The 20,191-nt window shown below is 45.5% G+C and overlaps 2 protein-coding genes across 5 annotated transcripts in view; one reads left to right on the forward strand and one right to left on the reverse strand.

Annotated features, from left to right (window-relative positions):
- Positions 1–1,143: 1,143 nt before the first annotated feature.
- Positions 1,144–10,844, forward strand: FAM8A1 (family with sequence similarity 8 member A1). Its single transcript, XM_045085065.1, has 5 exons — positions 1,144–1,999; positions 3,182–3,302; positions 4,883–5,006; positions 5,744–5,883; positions 7,375–10,844. The coding sequence occupies exons 1-5, from the start codon at positions 1,282–1,284 to the stop codon at positions 7,517–7,519; spliced, it is 1,248 nt and encodes a 415-aa protein (XP_044941000.1). The 5' UTR covers positions 1,144–1,281; the 3' UTR covers positions 7,520–10,844.
- A 2,192-nt stretch (positions 10,845–13,036) lies between these two features.
- Positions 13,037–20,191, reverse strand: part of NUP153 (nucleoporin 153) — a 75,387-nt gene continuing 68,232 nt past the window's right edge. For all 4 annotated transcript variants that reach the window (XM_045085062.1, XM_045085063.1, XM_045085061.1 and 1 more), the window contains 3 exons: positions 19,712–19,984; positions 14,576–14,753; positions 13,037–14,380 (listed from right to left, as the gene is read on the reverse strand). In XM_045085062.1, coding sequence (XP_044940997.1) covers positions 14,296–14,380; positions 14,576–14,753; positions 19,712–19,984 — 536 coding nt within the window. In that variant the 3' untranslated portion in view covers positions 13,037–14,295. The remainder of the gene's footprint in view (positions 14,381–14,575; positions 14,754–19,711; positions 19,985–20,191) is intronic.

Raw genomic sequence — 20,191 nt, forward strand, 5'->3', positions numbered from 1 at the left:
AGTAGGAATGCTTATTTGCGTAAATGCTCCAACTTCCTCACAATTCTTAAAACCAAACATGTTAAGAGTAACCTTGCTAGCCATAGACCACCATGATCCCTCCCTTACTTTGGATTCTTATACTTATACTGTCTTAAATAGGTCTTCGAGTGTTTCATGAAAGGTCCTTCCCTTTAATCATATGAGCTACTGAACCTTTTAAGGGCAAAAGTCAACCCTTTTACTATTCTAGTTCCCGGGGCAGTCAAGAATGTTTCTGGACATCACTAGCAACAAGTGTGACCACAGTACTTAGCCCCTAAAGGTCTTCGGAATGGTACCGCGATACAAACACATACTCTTATCACTTAATCAACTTCATGACATTTGGAAGTATATTAAAATATAAAAATATAAGGTGCTATATACAGTTCAGAGGAAGGGGAAATCATGCCTGGGCCCCAGTATTCAGAGAAGGCTCCAAAGCCCTGGGATACGAACGGGTCTCGCCGTAACAGAGTATAAAGGAATAGATACACTAAAGGCCGAGACGAAGGCTTGAGGAAAGGCAGTGTTGCTAGTGTACAGCCGTGGAAAGTAAGATTTTAGCGACACAGGTTAGCTCCGGCATAAGGACGAGTTTCGATCTTAAATCAACATAATCCCTATAATCCCACTTCCCGTCCTTTGCACTGAAAATCCCTGCAGCCGAGCCATCCTGTAGTTTGGGGATTCATTTCTTAACCCTTAACCCCGGGGACAGGTCTTGCGTCACCGTCTTGCGTCCACACGGCCAGGGCTGATTACTAGAAAGAACGCAGGCGGAGTAAGCAACAAGCCCCGTGCCTGGAGACCCGCGGTCGCGGCTCGTCACCGAAACCGGGACCCCGGACCTCCCTCGGAAATCCTCCTCCTCCCTCCGCAGTTTCTCCTGGGACAGCCTGAGCCCACCTCCCAGGGGATGATGTGGGGAAGCCACGGGCCTTAGACTTCGTGAAGACCGTGAGAGTTGGCGAGGGAGCGGGCAACCTGGTCCGAACACCCGAGGAGCCACCAGCTCGGGTCAGCTGAGACGCCCGACGCCGGACGCCCGCGCCGCTGCACGCTGCCCCTCCTCCACGCCCTCCCTCCCCGGCTCCGCCCAGCGGCCTGCGACGCCGAGGAGAGGCGGGGTTTCCGCTTCCGGTGGCGGATTGTTGACGCCTGCGGCTGCTGCGGTGGCGACCCGGCCGTTGGGGAGGGGCTAGTGGGGGAGGGAGACGGCGCAGTGACAGGACCGCCGAGGGTGCTGCTGAGGCGACGATGGCAGAGGGGCCGGAGGAAGCCCGAGGCCGCCCTCCTGGGCAGGACGACGGCGGAGGAGACGCCGAGCCCGTCCCTTCCCTGAGAGGCTCTCCTGCCGCCGCCGCCCCACGGCCCCGGGACGGGCCGCAGGCCGAACCCCAGGCCCCGGGCAGGCCCCCCGTCCCGGGCCTCGCGCCCGCCGCGGGCACCACCGAGGAGTCGGAGCCGCTGCGCGAGCCCGGGAAGTGCGGAGAGGCGGCCCCGGGCCCTCGCGCGGGGCTGCAGGAGCCGGCAGGCCGCGAGGCGCCCGAGGCCGCCGCGCCGCGAGAGAGGCCGGCGCGGCTGAGCGCCCGCGAGTATTCCCGGCAGGTGCACGAGTGGCTGTGGCAGTCCTACTGCGGCTACCTCACCTGGCACAGCGGCCTGGCCGCCTTCCCCGCCTACTGCAGCCCCCAGCCGCCCCCGCCGAGCTACCCCTCGGGCGGTGGCGCCGCCGCCCCCCAGGCCGCGGCGCTGCCGCCCCTCCAGCTGGGCTATTACAACCCCTTCTACTTCCTGAGCGCCGCGGCCGCCGGGCCCGACCCGAGAGCGGCTACCGGCATCACCGCCGCTGCTCCGGTCGCGGGCCTGGGAGCCCGGGCTCCGCACGGGCAGGGGCCCGTCCGGACAGCCCCAGTGACCAGAGTGGGACCCGGCGCCCCTTCGCGAAGCCCGAGCGAGACCGGGCGGCAGGCAGGTGAGCAGCGCGACGGAGAGGCGGGGCGGGGCGGAGCGGGAGGGTCTTAGGGGCGCTCTGCGGGGGGTAGAGCGGCCGCGCTTGCGACTTCCGGAGCCGCTGCCGCCGCGCGGGTTGTGTTTCTCGGCGTTCCGCGGCGGTCGTTCGCCCAGGCTGGAAGTTCCTGAAGTGTGCGGCGAGGCTGTACGGGTTCCTTTTCCTTTAGACCCGGTCCTCCGACCTGATTCCCTTATTCCTGGGACTAGTCGTCTCCACGTGAAAGGAGATGTTTGCTCAGGAGACTGGCCGCTTGATCTCTGTGCTGTGGAGACCGAGCTCAGAGCTTCGTTCTCGGGTGGCAAACCCACTCTGAGGGCAGGGTCGGGGTCGGGGTCGGGGTCGGGGGTGCGGGTCGTGCTGGGAATAATCCAGACGTGGGCTTATTATGTATGATGCGGTCTATGATGATAAATGGTAGTATCGGTATCCTTGATGGGGGAATTGGTGAAGCTGACGGATATGAACGGAGATTGACATGAATGCAGACGTTGTTACGAACCTTGGAGCCCTGCCTGATGTTCTTTGTAATATTGTCTGTTTACTTCTGTATGGGAATTGGAACACTAGTTACACTTTTTAGTTTATTAGTTAGATTTTCTGTTTACTTTGTTCAGCCATATAGGAGACAAGATCTAGTTTTCCTGAATTTGATCCCACTCAGAACTTGCGGTGTCAGATTGATAATCATTGGATTTATTACACAGAGAAGCAAGACAATCTTAATGAAGAGGGGGTAGTATGAGGAACGCAGGCGTTTACTTTGTAATTATCTATACTTGACCTGGGTTCTTACTAAAAAATGTTTTATTTTGTGTCACAGGCTTGGTGATCACCAGGGTATGCTTTGGAGTCCCTAGTGAAATGTATTGAGTGCCTTAAATAACTTAGTATCTGTGAAATCGTTTTTAAACCGTAAGGTGGTGAAAGCAAACTTTAAGCTGTTCAGTAAATAGTGGAATAAATAGCATGTGGTACTGATAGAGATAGTCAATACCATGAACTGTTGTGAGGTTTTAACTTGTTTTTTTATTAGCTGGTTATACCTTGACTTTGTGTTCTCCATTTATTACCTAGCTTGGGTTCTAAGGCCTTTGTGAAATAATTAGTTTTCCTTTTCTTTTTTTTTTTTTTTTTAATTTACAGGCAGAGAGTATGTTATTCCATCCTTGGCCCACAGATTTATGGCAGAGATGGTGGATTTCTTTATTCTCTTCTTTATAAAAGCAACCATTGTCTTAAGCATTATGCACCTCAGTGGAATAAAGTAAGTTAAGGTTATTTGCAGAAAGGTTTTAATGTCTACTGCATAGAAGTCTTGTTTTCTGTAGTTCTGGTCATGGCCGCAGGTGACTGTGTGGACAGTCAGTGTGCCAGTGTCATGATTTCTCCTACAGGGAGCTCCTCCAAGGAGCTTGGTCATATTTGTTTTCTTGCTTTTAAGAAATAAGTACAAAAAAGAAAGAACAATGAGTTCTGAAAGATCTGTGGGAATCTCACTTATCAAAAGAGGGTAAACATTTGATTTTTATTCAACCATTTTATTAGACTAGGCATTAATTTCCCTCTTACTATCCCATTCAGAGTAAAAACATAAAGAGCTTTGGGTAGCTGAAGTGTTGGTAATCAGTTAGACGGCTTTTCCAAATGGGATAGCTGATAGCTTATATATCGGGGGAAGTCCCAAGAGAACTGCAAAGTGAGCCGTGTGTCTGAATGATCCTCCTTTCACATTAGTAATCACAGAACAGTGACCGCTTGCTCAGCCCTTTCTATATATGCTAAGCGCTGAGCTCATTTCATACGAAGTCTTCAGTTGTATCACCAACATGAGATGCAGAGCTTCATACTTCCTTTTTGTAGACTGAAGTTTGGGTTTACTTCAAGAAGTGAAGCCCGGAACTTACAAATCCAAAGGTAGTAAGTGTGTCAAGATACAAACCCTTTGGTGAAATTTCAGGGTCCTTGCCAGGAACCTGAGTGTTACTTGGATTCCGCTGACTCTGCTCTCCCACCTCCCACACAGCCAACCAGGTACCAGCTCCTTTCTTTTCAGGCTCCCATTCCGCAGCCTCTGGCTCAGACCATTGTCCCTGTACTGTTTCATTGTCACTGCTTCTCCCCAGTCCAGTGGTTGTCATCTCTTATCTGGATCATAGCAAAAACCTCCTGACTGGTATCTCGGTCTGCCATCTCCTGCTCTATCTCAGTCCAGTCTCTGATAGTAAAACCAAGGAGATCATAAATTCGGATTCTGCCCCTCTCCCACCTTAAAACTCTTCAGCGATTTCTTACTGCCATTAGGATAAAGGCTTGTCTTCCTATCACTTAACAGATGCTCTTATTTCTGACCTGCTGTACTTAATATTTGAGCCACACCGTCCTGCTTACAGCCTCCATCACAGCCTAGTCTCTCTCTCCTGAAACTCCCCCCGCCCCCTTCTTCTGTCTGGCTAACTTCTCTTCCTACGCAAGATCTCAGCTCAAACTCAAACGTCCTTTCTGGGAAGCCTTCACTCCCTAAGTGAAATGTACCTGGAACATGTCTCCCTACTACCCTGGGGTTCTCCGTCATCACCCCCATCCCACTTCATTGGTACTTTGTTGTGCTTTGTCTGGTAGGTAAGAGTCTCTGTGAGAGCAGAGATCAGGTTGAGTCCCTGAGGCTAGTTCGATGCTGCTTGTTTGTTGAACAAGCTAATGAATGTTCTGTGAAGCTAAAATGTGTGGAAACCTAAAGATTAATTTAGAATTTCAGTTTTAGTTTGTGACACTGCTGGAAAAAATACCAATGCAAATTGCTCTGGTAAATAATTCTTTATAACCCCAAACTATTGTTTTGTATAGGGATATCTCTAAGTTTGCTATGCATTATATAATAGAAGAAATAGATGAAGACACATCAATGGAAGACTTGCAGAAAATGATGATTGTGGCTCTTATATACAGATTGTTAGTTTGTTTCTATGAGGTAAGCTACTGACTCAGCAAATATTCACATTGAACAAGTTATTTTATTTATTTTTTAACAATCTAATTTTAGATGATCAGCCCAACATAAAAAGTAATGGAAATTTATAATTATGCATGTTTCTGTCAAATATCTCTTTAACTTTTTCCACATGTTCTTTAACGTAGTATTCTTCAAGTCAAAAAGCAGAACTTTTGAGTGGAGACAATTTCTTTATAACATATTTGAGCCTTGTGGTCCAAAAATATACTTGTAAGTTGGTTGTGGAACTTGAAATGTATTTTCCATAGAAACAAATTGCTAAACAAAAAAAGAAAATGGGTCACAGAGAAATCTTACAGTAGACCTCTTGTGGTACTGAGGGTATAAAAGACTTGCAGAGAAGCCTTACAGCGTTGACCTCCCAATATTCTGAGATTCTTTCAACTTAAAATTTTAAAACATGAATAACATGGCAAAAAAACTTATCTTTAAAATTGGTAGAGTTGAGCTAGTAAATTATTTTTAAACTCTCCTTCTCTCGGGGTACTTGGGGGTCTCAGCGGGTTAAGCCTCTGCCATAGGCTCAGGTCATCATCCCAGGGTCCTGGGATCAAGCCCCGCATCTGCATTGGGCTCTCTGCTCATCGGGGAGCCTGCTTCCCCCCCCGCAACCGCCCGTCTGCCTCCCTGCCTACTTCTGACTTCTCCCTCTGTCAAATAAATAAATAATCTTTAAACTCTCCTTCTTTCCTTAGATAATTTGCATTTGGGGAGCAGGTGGAGCTACCCCAGGGAAGTTCCTGCTCGGCCTTCGCGTGGTGACATGTGACACATCAGTGCTTATTGCACCGAGTCGGGTTTTAGTGATTCCTTCCTCAAATGTTAGCATTACAACGTAAGTTCTTTTCTTGGCTTAATTTCCTACATACATACGAAAATAATTAAGTGTAGAATTCAATGTTAGTCCTAAGTTATACCATTTGTTAAGTATTTTTAGGATGTTGGTATTTTTTTCCCATGGCATGTAATGGTATTAACCTGTGTTAAGTTTAAAACGGAAAAGGTGGAGGTTTTCAACTGTTGTGGAATTGTAGACCCCTCTTCAGTGTACAATTTCAAGATAATCATTTTATGGAATAAAAGTTGCGAGGGGGTTTGGGTGGTGGCGGTGTCTGATCAGTGCTCCGTACCTAGTTCGGTTTTTCTCTAAATCAGTGGCTGTTGGGCCAGTTACTAATCTGCCTCGCGCCTCCAGTTTCCACGTGGTAGTAATCCGTGTCATCCCATCGTGAATGGGCAGCAAGGGTTCGGGCGGAAACGCCTGCACTCACCCAGCTCCGGCTCTCAAACCACACGAGCGCGCTTGTCCCGCTGGCAGGACACAGGGCTGGCTGGCGGCGTCTGGCTCTGTGGGGAGAGGTACACATTGTGCTCATGGGAGTTGTAGAGACTTAAGTAGGTGGCAGTCAGCTGAGCAAAAAACAAGATACAGGCTGGAATTGCTGCCAGAATGATTCAGAGCTGGGGTGTTATGTAAAGGAACAGGAGAGACTCTGGAAGCCTCCATTTTGCAGATATCCTCAAGTTTCCTTACAGTTTTGTGATTATTATAATCCTGGTTGCTACTTTTAATGAGAATCAGTAATGGCTGTTTATTGAGCACCTCTTACGTAACGGGCCTTGTTTAAAACAATACGCATTAATAAGCCAGGTACCATCCGTAGCGTTATCCCCTTTTTACAGATGTGGAGCGCGAGTGAGTGGTTGAAAATGGATCTGACAGCAGCCAGTCTGCGTTCAGAGCCGCACTCAGCCACGCACTTTCTCTATAGCCTTGCCGTGCACGGAGAGGCAGAAATCTAACACGGATAGGAGAATTCTCCACTCTGAGCCACACTTGGAAGCTTTGTAAAGCTTTCTTTAATCACAGCATCCCCCAAAGAAAGAATACACAGTAATTTAAGCTGTCAGAGCCTCACAGAAGGTAGAAGAGGGGACTGCAGGAGGCATGAGTGTAGAAGGTACTAAACCCACACGAGTGAATATTCAAAAGGTAAGTAAAGGGAACAGCTATTCTTCTAGCCAAATATCCAAGAAAATACTCTAAACCTTTAGTTCGCATTCTGAGAGTACTCCTCAGTGCTCTTCATGTGGAAGTTCTGAAGTCTTAGTCTTACTCTTCTGTTGATGTTGTCTTTAGAGCCCAGGTGGTTTGATCAGAATATAATGCAATTATTTCAAAGTAACTCCGATATCTAAGGTAAAAACGCTCAATACTTTGAATGTATATTTTAAATATATATATTTTAAACTTGGTGTAGGATAGTATTAACCTCTAAGTGGTTGGTATGTAATTTATCTGGTATTTTTTACCTTAATTTTTTAGGTCTACTATACGAGCTTTGATCAAGAATTTTTCTATTGCTTCTTTTTTTCCTGCTTTCATCACACTGCTGTTTTTTCAGCATAATCGAACAGCCTATGACATTGTGGCAGGAACCATTGTGGTAAAAAGAAATGGGGTCAGATGATGCCTCCAAAAGCTCTGAATTCCATACTCTCTGGAGTAACAAGACTAAATTATGTGTCAAGGCCATCGGTATCCCTGAGTTACACTAATTGATGATTTAGAAATTAAAGCAGTCGCTCCAGTGTGATGCAGGTGACTATTCTGAAAGTATTGATTTTACTTGAATGCCAAAGAACTTTTCCAGAAGAAAAACCTGTTAAATTCAAGTGTTAAAAATTTTCAGATCGAAAAGACGGCAAGTGGTTTTATAATCGACAATGGACAACATATACTTTCTTAAGATCTAAGGCTTAGAATTTGCTGAAAGCATTTTCAGCTGTGAAATCGCCAGATGAAACTTTCAAAAATTTATTTTGGTTTATCCCAAAATGATGGAAAAAGTCCAGTTGTGTTTTGTAAACACATTAACTCATCTTTAGTTAACACTTCTTGGGGTAATTGTGTTTGCTTTTGGGGAGACGGAGTGGAGACACAAATCTGGTAATGCACTTGGCCCCCGGCCTAGGAGGAAGTGAGTTAGCTGCAAGACAAAGGGGCGGACGGGGCAGGCCTAGCAGTTCCCGCACCTGAAGTTTGCAGATCTGGACTACAGTGTATTGTGGGAATGATGTCACTGTACAAGTACTGTTCCTGTTCAACACGTGTTTGGGGCAAGTTTTGCATGACGATGAAAAGTATTCAGCCCTACTGCTCTATTATCATTGATTATTTTTAAAGAAAAGGTAAGTTAGTGATTGCTTTTAAAGGGGGAGGGGAGGGTCACCTAAATTTTCACCGTAAATTTAAGTTGAAATTCATGTGCAAGTGTTTTTAGTGCCCTAAATCAAACGAGAAGTATGTGGGGGGAAGGACTTCATCAAATTGTTGCATATTTACTGTAAAACAATATTCCCAGTATGTGAGTGGCATGAAGCATGAAGTGTTAGTGCTGTTCAGTGTCCTGAATGTACCTTCTATTTCTACACCAGGTAGTCACATACTAGCTAGTTTCTTTTTATTATATTTTATATAGTTCCATGACTTTTGAAACATCAAGGAGTTAAATATTAATCTTAGTATTTCATGATAAAATACTAGTAGCCTGTGAAATATTAGCAGTTTTCCCATTATGAACTGTTCTTTCTACAACAAAGACACTTACCATTTCCATACATTTTTCTAAGTTTTGGGGGCCTGCCAGGGATGATGTTTTGAGGGAATTGTTAAGTAACACTTTGTGTATTACATTTTAATTTATTCTTCTACTGAAGCAAAGCTTAGTGTTTTAAATGTGTGTGCATGCTTTTGTTAAATGGCCCAGTTAACAGTGTTGAGATTTATCGGAGAAATTTCTTTGGCATTTTTTCCAATCCTGACATTGTTTTCCCCAAAAACACTAGCCTGTCTTGGATACTTCATAATTAGATTGCTTAAAAGATCAATCTGGACTTTATTTTTGGTCTCAAATAGCAAACACATGACATGTGGGTTTTTTCTTTGACTTTAAAACTGAAAATATTCACATTTGATGTCTATAGAAACCTGAACAGCACCCTTATTAATCTTTATTGTAAAATTTCATAAACCATGTTTTTCAAAATTTTTTATTAAATCAACATCACAGAAAGCCTATTAAGTGTGTCAAAGTACTCAACAGATCACTCACTTGTAGCCCCTGAGAAGATGTTTAAAGTGTTTGGCCCTTCACAGTAGAAAGACACAGTAGGAAAAGTTACGTAAACTCACTCAGTAGTGTATACGTTAGCATCAGTGGATACTGCTCTCTTGGCCACTGATGGAGAATTCAACTTGAAGTGTCCTTCAGCCATGTAGCTCTGGAATAGATCTTTAATGTAGAATTTCCTCTCAGATAATTAGAAGGTTCACCATCTAGGCTATTTTTATTTCTATTGCCAAACAAAAGCAAGTAGCCCAGTTTAATTCTTACAATATTGCACATTTGCTATATATGAGTTATTTAGAATCCTAGCTGGATGTAGATTCATTTAGATCCATCTTGGGATCCAAGTTATATACCCTGATAAAATAAATACAAGTTCTGTTACTGCTGTTCTACCTTTCTAACAAAATGAAGTGTGTTTGTATTTTGAATTCGGCACACAGGAAAAGAGATTTTGATTTCCAAATCATTGGGGGGAAAATGACAAAATAGTGGGGAAGAAGGGGGAGTCACTTCTTTTCTCTTAGGGTTGTGAGGGGTTGAGCCTCCGTCTTTTCAAAAACACTTTATTTTTTTCATTTCTAGAAATGCTGATTTTCTGTGTCCAAGTATAATTCTCATGCTGAAACTCTAGCCTAAAAAGGCAAAAAGAGTTGTTTTCATAGTACAAACATTATTCATCACTTTTACAAGATAAGTCATAAGGGAACAAATATTAGAAGTCAAGCCAAGTAAGACCACTTGCAGTGAATATGGCCTGAATAAAACCGCAGAACAGGCAGTTAACGTGGGCATCTAGAAAATCTCCATACCCAGGCCTCCGGACGGCTGGTGCACCTTGAGAAAAGTCTGACGCACTAAGTCCATGCTGGGTTTAGGGAAGTAAATGGGAGGATAGTAAGCCTTGATTTTTAGACCAAGCTACAACTATAAAAATAAAGCCAACAACTTTTTGGACAGTAACGCGTTATAAAGTATTACCCAGCTGCTGCTTGTATCGCACTGGTGCAGAAGTCACTTGTTTCCACCTAAACACTTACTTTCCAGTTTTCCCCCACTATTTAGGACTGGGAAAAAAATACATATTTGAGGGCCCTCTTATTTAAATAACACTACTAGGTCTTTAGTGATTATTGCTTTACATGACAAGTATAAGTTGTTTTAACTCTGCTTTAAAAGGACTTGTTCCCTTAAGTGACTTGTGTGGGGGTTTTACTCATGCATCAGTATTTCCAGCAACAGGAAGGGAGAAAGGAGTTGAAAATACTTGCGAGCACTGGGCTTTGTGAGAGAGACAGGGATATTAAATATTTTCAGTCCACACTTAGCCCTATTAAAACAGCCTATTAAAACAGGCTGTTGTTTCTTTTGAAAAGTATGCCCAAATAATACCAGTATTCCTAAAATCTGACAAGTACCGTTTCAGGTACTTGCCATTCCCGTCCCCTGTACCAAAGGCCAAAATCTTCACACTATGTGCTTGCCTGGGTGAAGTTCCTCATTCCAAACTATGTTATTATATGTATATCCTCACAGTTCATTAGAGTAGGGCTTGACCCACAAACAGTATCTGATGGCCTGCCTATAAAAAAAATTCAGCATTCTATTTTTAATACTTTGTATGCCACCTTTGTATTCTTTATCTCAATAAATACTTGATCACCAATGCTTTTGTTTTCTGACTGTTAATTGAAGTTTGCTCTAGAATCTCCTGCTTAAGGGAACCCTTGCTTCCAAATACAAATTTCTAGCATTCTCGGCCTTTAGGAGAATGGCAGTCAGCTAGAGTGCTTTCAGAAATAAGAGGTCTACCCCCCCCCCCAAAAAAAAGAGTGTACCTTTTGGGGTATATTCTTTAGGCAAGTCACTCAGAAGTTACCCACAGATGACTATGCTTAATGTTCAACTAATTCTGTCCTTAAAATGGTTAACCCCCCCCAACTACTAAGCAAGATACTAAGGACCCATGTTACACATGGGGAACCGGAAGTTCAAAGGCTCATAGCTGGTAAATGACTGAGCTGGACAGTTTAAACCTCATTCTGATCTTACAAGCACTTCCTATTCTAACACATCTAGAGGAGGAGGACAGGATACAAAACAGGTTCCTCAAGAAGAACGCAGATCAACTCAATGTAGCTAAACAATGGCCGGGTCTGAGTTCTACAGACAATGTGCTGTTCGGAGCTGAGGCACAACCTACATTTCTGGAACTACGAACGACAGTGGACGTCGAGGTAAGCTTGTAAGAGTTGCCCCACAGCGCTAGTCCATTCAGTTGCCATGTGTCACTAGACCCAATACACGTATTTTCCCAGTTTTACCACATCAAGTGTCAGTTTCCATTCAACACGCAGGCTAACCTTTGTAAACCTTTTCATTGAGTTTCAAACTTTAAATAGACCCAGGAAACAAATGAAGTCATGGAGACGAAAGGAAGCACAGGAAGGAGTCACTAACCCTATAATCACGTGTGGTGACCACACTTACGGTGGTGAGCACTGAGGAACGTACAGAACTGCCGAATCCCGCTGTACGCCTGAAACGACTGTAACAGGAGTTACATGAATAATGAGTACTTGAATAATAAAAATTTTAAAATTTGGATTTTATTATTTGAAATTAAAGTGGTGGACTAATTTATAGCCTGGTTACAAACTTAAAATTAGTCTACCACTTTAATTTCAAATAAAATCCCAAATACACGAACAATTTCGGGAGAGAATTTGTTAACTATTAATAAGCAGCTAGCTTGAAGACATTTTTCAATGGTCTAAATTACACTTCTTCTTAATGCCCCAAATCATAAATTACTTGAAACAACCTGGTACCTGAAGTGCCATCCTCAGGCCTGGACCTCAGGCATTCGAAGTCTTCCAGCACTAGAAGTAGCTTCTTTCCATGGTATTTCCCCCCTTCTTCTATGAACTGCCCTCAGTTTTCACTTGTGTAGGGAAGGTAGGACCGAGGCCTGTCCAAGACCGCTGTTAGAGTCACAGAGAGTGGCTGCGAAGTACGTCTGCCGGCGGAGCCAGTCCAGGAAGGAGATTCCCTCTGCTGGACCGAGTCGAGTCGGGAGGGGCAGGGTTGCCGCTGGAGCTGCGTTCACGAATGTCGTCTGGAGCCACAGGCGCAGCCTGGGAATAACGACAATGGAGACAGAAAATCCAAGTCCCAAGCCCTGATTACAGCTCTGTAGACTACAGCTTTGGTGCCAGATTTCATTTTTAAGCCACCTTGATTTTCAGTCAACTTGTTTTAAAGAATACTAAATAACTATTTCTAGCACATTTCTTATGAAAATTTTTCCCAGAGCAGAAAGCCTAATACTCCCACTCATTATGGGCCCAGAGGATGACAGATAATGAACAAACCTGCCACTTAGTTAGGCATTAACATCTCCACATTAAAACCAGGTTTCCGGTATTCACCATCATTTGCCCCCAAACAGGCCTGTGTCAAATGTATATTATTAATAAAGTGAGAATTATAAAATGTCTCTCCCCAAACCAGCACCAGATAATGACCTAAGATGTTTTCAAAACAAAAAATATCTTTGCAAAATTGGAAAAACACATAAACATTTTAAAGTTCTGAATTTGGATTTCAACCAGAAGTTAAGCAAAATAAAAGTCCATACAAAATCACCATGTGCTCAAATTAACTCTAAAACCAAGCAAATGCTGTCCCAACAGGTCTTTTATGGACCATGGACGAGATCCAGTTGGGGGGGAAAATTAGTAAAAGAATCTGTAAGAAGGACCACGTAATTTCTTAGGCTGCTTTCGGCATGTGTCTCCAAGGCCTGATCAGTAAACACTGTCTAGTCGCCTCTCAAGGAAGATACAGATACAAGCAAATGGTTACGTGTGTTTATTTTCAACTTTTAAAAAGATATGTCATTTTATATGCAAAGTAGGCGTGATTCCTAGCACCAGAAGAAAAGCAGGGTACCTTCTCTATGTTTCACCTCCAGACACTTCCCCTTCACGTAGGAGTTGTCCAAATCACTTAAATGTATTTTTTGGAATTTCTCTGACCATGGCGAACCTTTACAAAAAAAGGTTCCCTTCCATTAACACTGGTACCTTCATTATAAGTTAACACTAGAACAAAACATATTTCATAATTTTTTATTGATGGCATTTATCCCATGGTTTAACATGTTAATTATACTGTAATAAACATGGCTTTAATATTAAACTTTTCCTTATTATCCAAAGTCACCACAGTCCATTTCAGTAAATATAAAAATATATGCTTAATACTTTGTACAATACTGGTTTTTGGTCCAAACAAAACTGGATCAGAAAAGCCAATAAATTCACTTTAAGAATCCCCAATTTTTTTTTTTAAAGATTTCTAAATGGATTTAGGCAACTTTGAATAATGGGATTTACATAATAAAATCTGAGACAAGACTAAACAAAGAACAAACAAATTTTCTAACACAAAATTAAAATTTCAAGTTCACAGATTTATGTTATGCCAAAAAAGTACAGAAACAAAATTGTATTTACACCAGTTTCATAATAAAATAATGAAAAAGGCAAGACAGGTGATAGGAGAATGAAAATATAGAAATAGCATATAATTATTAAATGGAGAACGCACTAGATCTAATAAGTCCTTAGCATGGACCATTCTTTAATCAGGCTTCCTCTATCAGAAAATTTTAGTGCACAATACACCCAACTCACTCACTTCACACATACACCAGCACAAACTCAGCATAGAAATCATTCACTTCCACATTCTCTAATCTATACAGAATTCCTCCCATATAATTACAACGTCGACGCGTCCCCCGGCGAGCGCAGCACGGCGCGCACGGAGGCTCCCTACAAAGCCACCCGCCCCGGCGGCGCGGCGCGCGCGGCCGCGGGGCCCAATCAGGGGTCATGTGCTGGATCCTATTTCTGGGGCAGAAGCAGCCGCCGATCTAGCGATTATTGTTTCTCGAACGGGGGAGGAGGAGGGGAGGGCGGGGCTGGGGGGGCGAACTCAGGAACTCGTCAGGCAGGTCTGGCCACAGCCAGCCCCACGCACAGTACGGCCGGGATCTGAGAAGCAGGGCACCAGCAGTTGCCAACGTGGTGTGGGACACACCGCGACCTTTATTTCCTGCGCCTGACAGCAGTCTTTATCTTGCGACCAGGAACCGAAGTTCCGGAAGAAGAGAACATATTTTTCCCGTTTGACCTGTGAAAAAGAGGGACTGCGTTACGTCACCCGGTGCTCCGGGGCACTTCAGCATCCAAACAAGGCGACAGCGCCCCCCCCCGGGGGGCCGCGCCGAGCACCCCAGCCCCGCTCCGCGCAGGCGCGCGCCCGCCCCGCCGCAGCCCCGCCCCGCCCCCGCCGCAGCCCCGCCCCGCCCCCGCCGCGCGGCCTTACCCCACAGTGAACGCGGCCGAAGACTGGCCGAAGGCGAAGGCCGCGGAGCCGGAGGGCTGCGCCGAGGCGGCGGGGGTGCCGGGGGTCGCCCCGAACGTGAACACGCCCGACGGGTTGTTGTTCGCGAAGTTGAAATTGGTGGTGGTGCTGCTGCTGCCGAACTGGAAAACTGAAGAACCTGCGGCGGTTAAAGCAGAAACACTTCACTAAGGTCAAAATGCTGGTTTTCTGGTAAGGACTCGGGGAAGGACTAAGCGGTCTTACCGTCACCCAACAGAAAGTTAAAGTGAGCCGTTCGCTCCACCGACACACCGAACACACTCCGACACCCTCGGACGAGGGACCCAACTTAGCCGTGACCAAGGAGAACAGGGTAGAAGAGACTTCGGGTGAAGGACAGCCGAATCCACACCCACATTTAGCCCTAACTTCTTCAAAAATTATGTTAAAATAAGAGTAAAGGTTGTTTTACGAAGATGGGGGACAGAGAGGAGACAACAGCGACAAAATGGAGACGCCGGAGGGCTGACTGGAGCCAAGTACTAAGCTGGCAGCCGGGAAAGCACAGGCGTAGACAAACCCAAAGGCTTGGGTGCCAGGGGCCTCTGCAAGGGAGAATGAGGTGTGACTATAAAACAAGAAAAAGGAGGAGGAGGAGGAGGATGGGAGAGTATCTGTGTGAGAAGCAGGAACCCAGGTCACTCCTCCCCAATACCAAACGAGACTTTTCTCCTCTACCCCAACAGGACAGAACTTCAGTCTCTGGACTAGGTGGCCACACACAAAGGCCCGAACATCCTACTGAACACAGAAGATCAAAAGTAAGCTGACGTTAGGACTACGGAGAGCTGCAGCCTTCCTCCCTGACTCGGCTCCCAGAGCACAGGCCATAGGGAGTTTGCACACTGGCAGGACACTGGGAGTAACCTCCGGGGAGTCTGACCTTCTGAAGGAAAGACCTACTGATACCAAGATCCAGGTCTTCCTAAGGAAGCAGGCCCATCAGATGAACCTACAGTGAGATTCAAGATATATGAGCTTCTCCATGCATGAAGAATTATCAAGTGGTACTGAGGTATCCCACACTCCTAAAATTAAGAGTTGGACAGGAAAAGATGTTTGCAAACCATGTATCTGATGAAGAGCTGATATCCAAAATACATAACTTCTACAACTTGGTAGTCAAAAAGCCCAAATAACCGGATTTAAAAAATGGACCAAGGACATGAGCAGACATTTCTCCAAAGAGGACACAAACAGCCAAGAGACACGTGCAAAGACGCTCAACATCACTCATCGTCAGGGACGTGCGCATCAGAACCACAGCGAAGTGCCACCTCACACCTGTCAGAAGGGCTAAAATCAGCAACACAAGAAACAACAGGTGCTTGGTGAGCGCGTGAAGGAAAACAACCCCTGGTGGGGATGCAAACTGGGGCAGCCACCGTGGAGAACAGTGCGGAGGCGCCTCAGAAAATAACTAAAAACAGAAATTACCCTATGATCCAGCAACCCTGTTCTGGGTATTTCTCCCAAACATTTAAAATCAGGGCCTCAAGGAGACATCCAAACTCCCGAGTTCACCGCACCATTATTTACTAGAGCCAAGATGTGGACGCAACCTAAATGTCCGGCGACCGAGGAGATGAAACAGGCGGTTCGTACGCAGGAACACTGTTCAGCCTTTAAACAATATGCAAGCGCCTGGCTGAAGCGGGAGGACGTCCTGCTAAGTGGAATAAGCCGGACCCACGACGGGTACTGCATGACTTCTCTTACATGAGGAATCCAAACTGCCAAACCACAGAAGCAGAGAGAAGGGTGGTTGCGGGGTGGGGGGTGGGGGGGTGGGTTTGGGGTGTGTGTGAGAGAGAGAAGAGAGAGAGGAACTGAAGGAATGGAGAGGGGCTCGCCAACAGGTACGGAGCGCAGTTACACCAGAGGCGGGGTGCAGCCGTTAGCAGTACAACAGGGGCCTGTAGTCAACAACACTGCATCGTGCACTTAATTTGCTGAAACGATGGATCTCATGTTAATTATTCCTACTACCATTTAAAAAAACAACTGTTGAGTGGATAGCCAAGAAGCCCCAGACAGTTGAGGAAAGTATTTCCTAAGAAACACCAAGAGCCAAAGAATAAGAGAAAAACAATTTGTAGAAAATGGATTGAACCACAATGTAAAGGGGAGAAAAGAAAACCCCACATCTCATCATCCATATCCTAAAGATATAACAGGTAACAATTCTGAAATAAGAACATTAAGAATATAAAAAGGACACCCCCACGGAACAAAAAAGAGCATCTGAAATTAGCAAAAGTAAAAAAGTAAAATCCTGACCAAAGGGGAAATAAAAGATAAATGGAAGAAATCTTTCCAGAAAGGACAAAAAGGAAAAAAGAGCAGAAGTAAAAGAATGAGGCACAAAAATCTTCAAAGAAGTAATTCCAGAAAGTTCCCAACAATGGACATTCACAAAAAGACAAACTAAATTCTTCACACAGTCAATGGATAAAAATGGATCCAGATTAAGGAACATCCTCCTAGTTAAGTCAGAACACCGGAGCCAAAGAAAAGATCCAGTGAGATTCAGAAAGAAGAAATGGGTCCAAAAGCAAAGATCAAGTGCTTACTTCAGCAGCACACATACAAAAGCAAACATCAAGAAAGACTTCCAGAGCAACTCTGAGATCCAGAAAGTCCAGCATGGAGAAATCCTTTCACGGCTATGAAAATTATCTCCAAATGAAACCTTCATTCAACCAAAATCTTACCAAACACAGGCACAGAATAAAGATACTTCCAGAAATGTAAGGTCTCAAAATTCTCTTCCCTGAGGACTTAAGAAATCACTGGAAGATCTGCTCTCTCAAAACAGAGGAATAAGAAAGAACAAGACACTGGCATCCTCCAGCAAAGAGAGGAAGTGAAGGGCCATCTCCAGAATGGTGAAGAGAGACACCAAGACCACAGTTCAACAGCAAGCCTAGAAAGCCTGGTAGAAGGAACGGGTGAAAAGATTCTGTGAAAAATTTCCTTCCAATACTTTAGTATTGTTATTTATAACAAGCAGCCAACGTATAAGGAAAGATTGAGAAGCAATCTGTATGACTGGGAGAAGAGCTAAAGTTATAACTAATGACAGGTACAAAGAAATTCCTAACACAGACCGGCATCACTGGTGCTGGAAAAAACAAAATTCTGTATAGAAAAGCAAAGCGCACTGTACCATACGGCACCTGCATACTCAGAACTGATCTAAGCACACAGCGGTCCCTGGCGGAGGAGGACTGCGGGGAGGGGCGCCCCTTCCGAAGGGAGTCCGAAGGGAGGCTGCACTGCGCCACCCCATGTGCTGAGAAGAACCCATACGTCCTGATTAAAATGGCTAACACAGGTCCCAGTGGAAATTCTGCTACCTGTACTAACTGGCCAAGTACTAATATCCAAGATACATAAAAAAGTCCTGCAAATCACTAAGCAAAAGTAAAACCTCCCACCCTCCAAAAAAAAAAAGGCCAAAAAAATCCTTAAAAAACAATTCACAGAGGCACATGGGTGGCTCAGAGGGTTAAGCCTCTGCCTTCGGCTCGGGTCACGGTCTCAGGGTCCTGGGATCGAGCCCCGCATGGGGATCTCTGCTCAGCAGGGAGCCTGCTTCCCCCTTTCTCTCTGCCTACTTGCGGTTTTTCTGTCAAATAAATAAACAAAATCTTAAAAAAAATAAATTCACAGAAAATGAAATCCAGTAGACTCAAAATATGAGAATCTTCATACAATGTAGTAGGATGCGAACAGGCACACTCCGTCAGGATATGCCTGCATTATTTTCTGAAGTCTAAGATATGCCCTTTTAGTTTGGCAATCCCTCTCCCAGGTATGTACCCTCGAAAAGTATGCACGTGTGCCTCCAGGCACATATACATTTGAGCAGAGGTGCATTTCCCGACTGGTAATAGAAACAACTCGGACACAGTCAGCAGCAGCGTATGGATGAACTGACGGACAGTGTGGCAGTGACTGAGCACAGCACATGCGCCAGCACGGGTGAGCTCTGCCAGAGTGAAAGCCACGCGAATCCAGAGACTGAACACAGTGTGGATTCCATTTACACAGAGTTAAAAATAAGGCAAAATGATGTTCTGTAGAGCTTCACAGGTCAGCAGTTAGCTTTAAATAAAACCCCAGGAAAGGGATCGCCACGAAAGCCCAGACACGTCAGAGCAAAGGAAAGAGGCGCGTGAAGGAGCAGGGAGCCGGGGGCGGGGGCGGGGGCTGCTGGTGGAGGGCGAGCTACTCGTTTCTGCTCATTTCTGTCCCAGGCTTTTCTGTATGAAGTCGTATTCCACGGTCAGAAAACCACACATCCTACAGTTTTGAGGAAATATATCCTCAGAGTACAATGTGATTAGCCGTATTAAGTAGATGTGTGCATGCACGTGCGCGCGCACACACACACACGCACACACACGGGAGTGTTCGTTTAAATATGCAAGTCAAGGATCATCAAGCAGTGTCCTGGGCACCTGGGGGGGTTCTGTTCCAGGAGACCACTGCAGCGGCGGGGAGGACCTCCCGAAGGAAATCCAATCACAACGAGGACTAGAAAATGCGGCTGAAATCTAGGCTGGGGTGCCCCTAAGCTCAGATGGGAGAAATGGGACAGAACCGATACCGCACCTCAAAGAATAAGAAATAACTACATTATAACTGCATGGTTAATGCCTTAAAGTGCTTCACTGTATGAAAGTTGGGAATGTTGTTTCTAGGGAAGTCCCAACACATACTTTTCTATTCTGCCAAGTACAAGAGACATTTAAAGAAATACGACAGGGGTGCCTGGTAGCTCAGTCGCTGAAGTGTCTGCCCTCAGCCTGGGCCACGATCCGAGTCCTGAGATGGAGCCGTGTACTGGGCTCCCTCTGCTCCCCGCTCTCCCTGCCCCTCCCCCCGCTTATGCACATTATCTCGCTCTCAACTAAAATCCTTAAAAAAGAAAAAGACATAAAAATAAAAATAAAAAAAGAAAGAAAGAAGACACAGGCACAGTTTCAGAATTGAGAAACCATTCTGTCTGAAGACACGCAGAGCCCAGGGGCAGAGCAGACACAGGCCCCATGAGCGGGGCGCACTCACCGGAACTTGGAGCTGCTGCGGAGCCAAAGGCGGACTGACCCGGCTGCTGTCCGAACACCGGAGGCTGGCTGCTGCTGGACACGGTCCCGAAAGTAGGCGGTGTGGGCTGAGGGGCAGCAGAAAACAACGCCGCCGACGAGGACAGAGCTCCAAAGCCTGGGGGAGTGGGCTGGCTGGCACCTTGACTCTGTCCGAACGTCGGGGTTTGGTTAACACCAAATGCTGGACTGGCAGATGGCGCCGAAGGCCCCGTGCCAAATACAAAGGAGGATCCTAGAAGCCCAGAGAAACACCAATGTCACCTGAGAGCCACCACGAGATAATCCTCAAGAAACTGCTAGCAAGTCAGCAGCAAACCTGAAGCTTCCTTTCAGACACTTGTCTTGGAGCCAACCCCAGCAAGGCCAGTTTCGATAATCACGAGGAGCACAGTCCTCGCCCATTACTCAGTGAGACCATACAGAATTCGCCATCAGCAAA

The sequence above is a fragment of the Mustela putorius genome, unplaced genomic scaffold, assembly GCF_011764305.1.
Source record: "Mustela putorius furo isolate JIRA1106 unplaced genomic scaffold, ASM1176430v1.1 tig00000831_pilon_pilon_pilon, whole genome shotgun sequence".
In the NCBI taxonomy this organism is placed as follows: domain Eukaryota; kingdom Metazoa; phylum Chordata; class Mammalia; order Carnivora; family Mustelidae; genus Mustela; species Mustela putorius.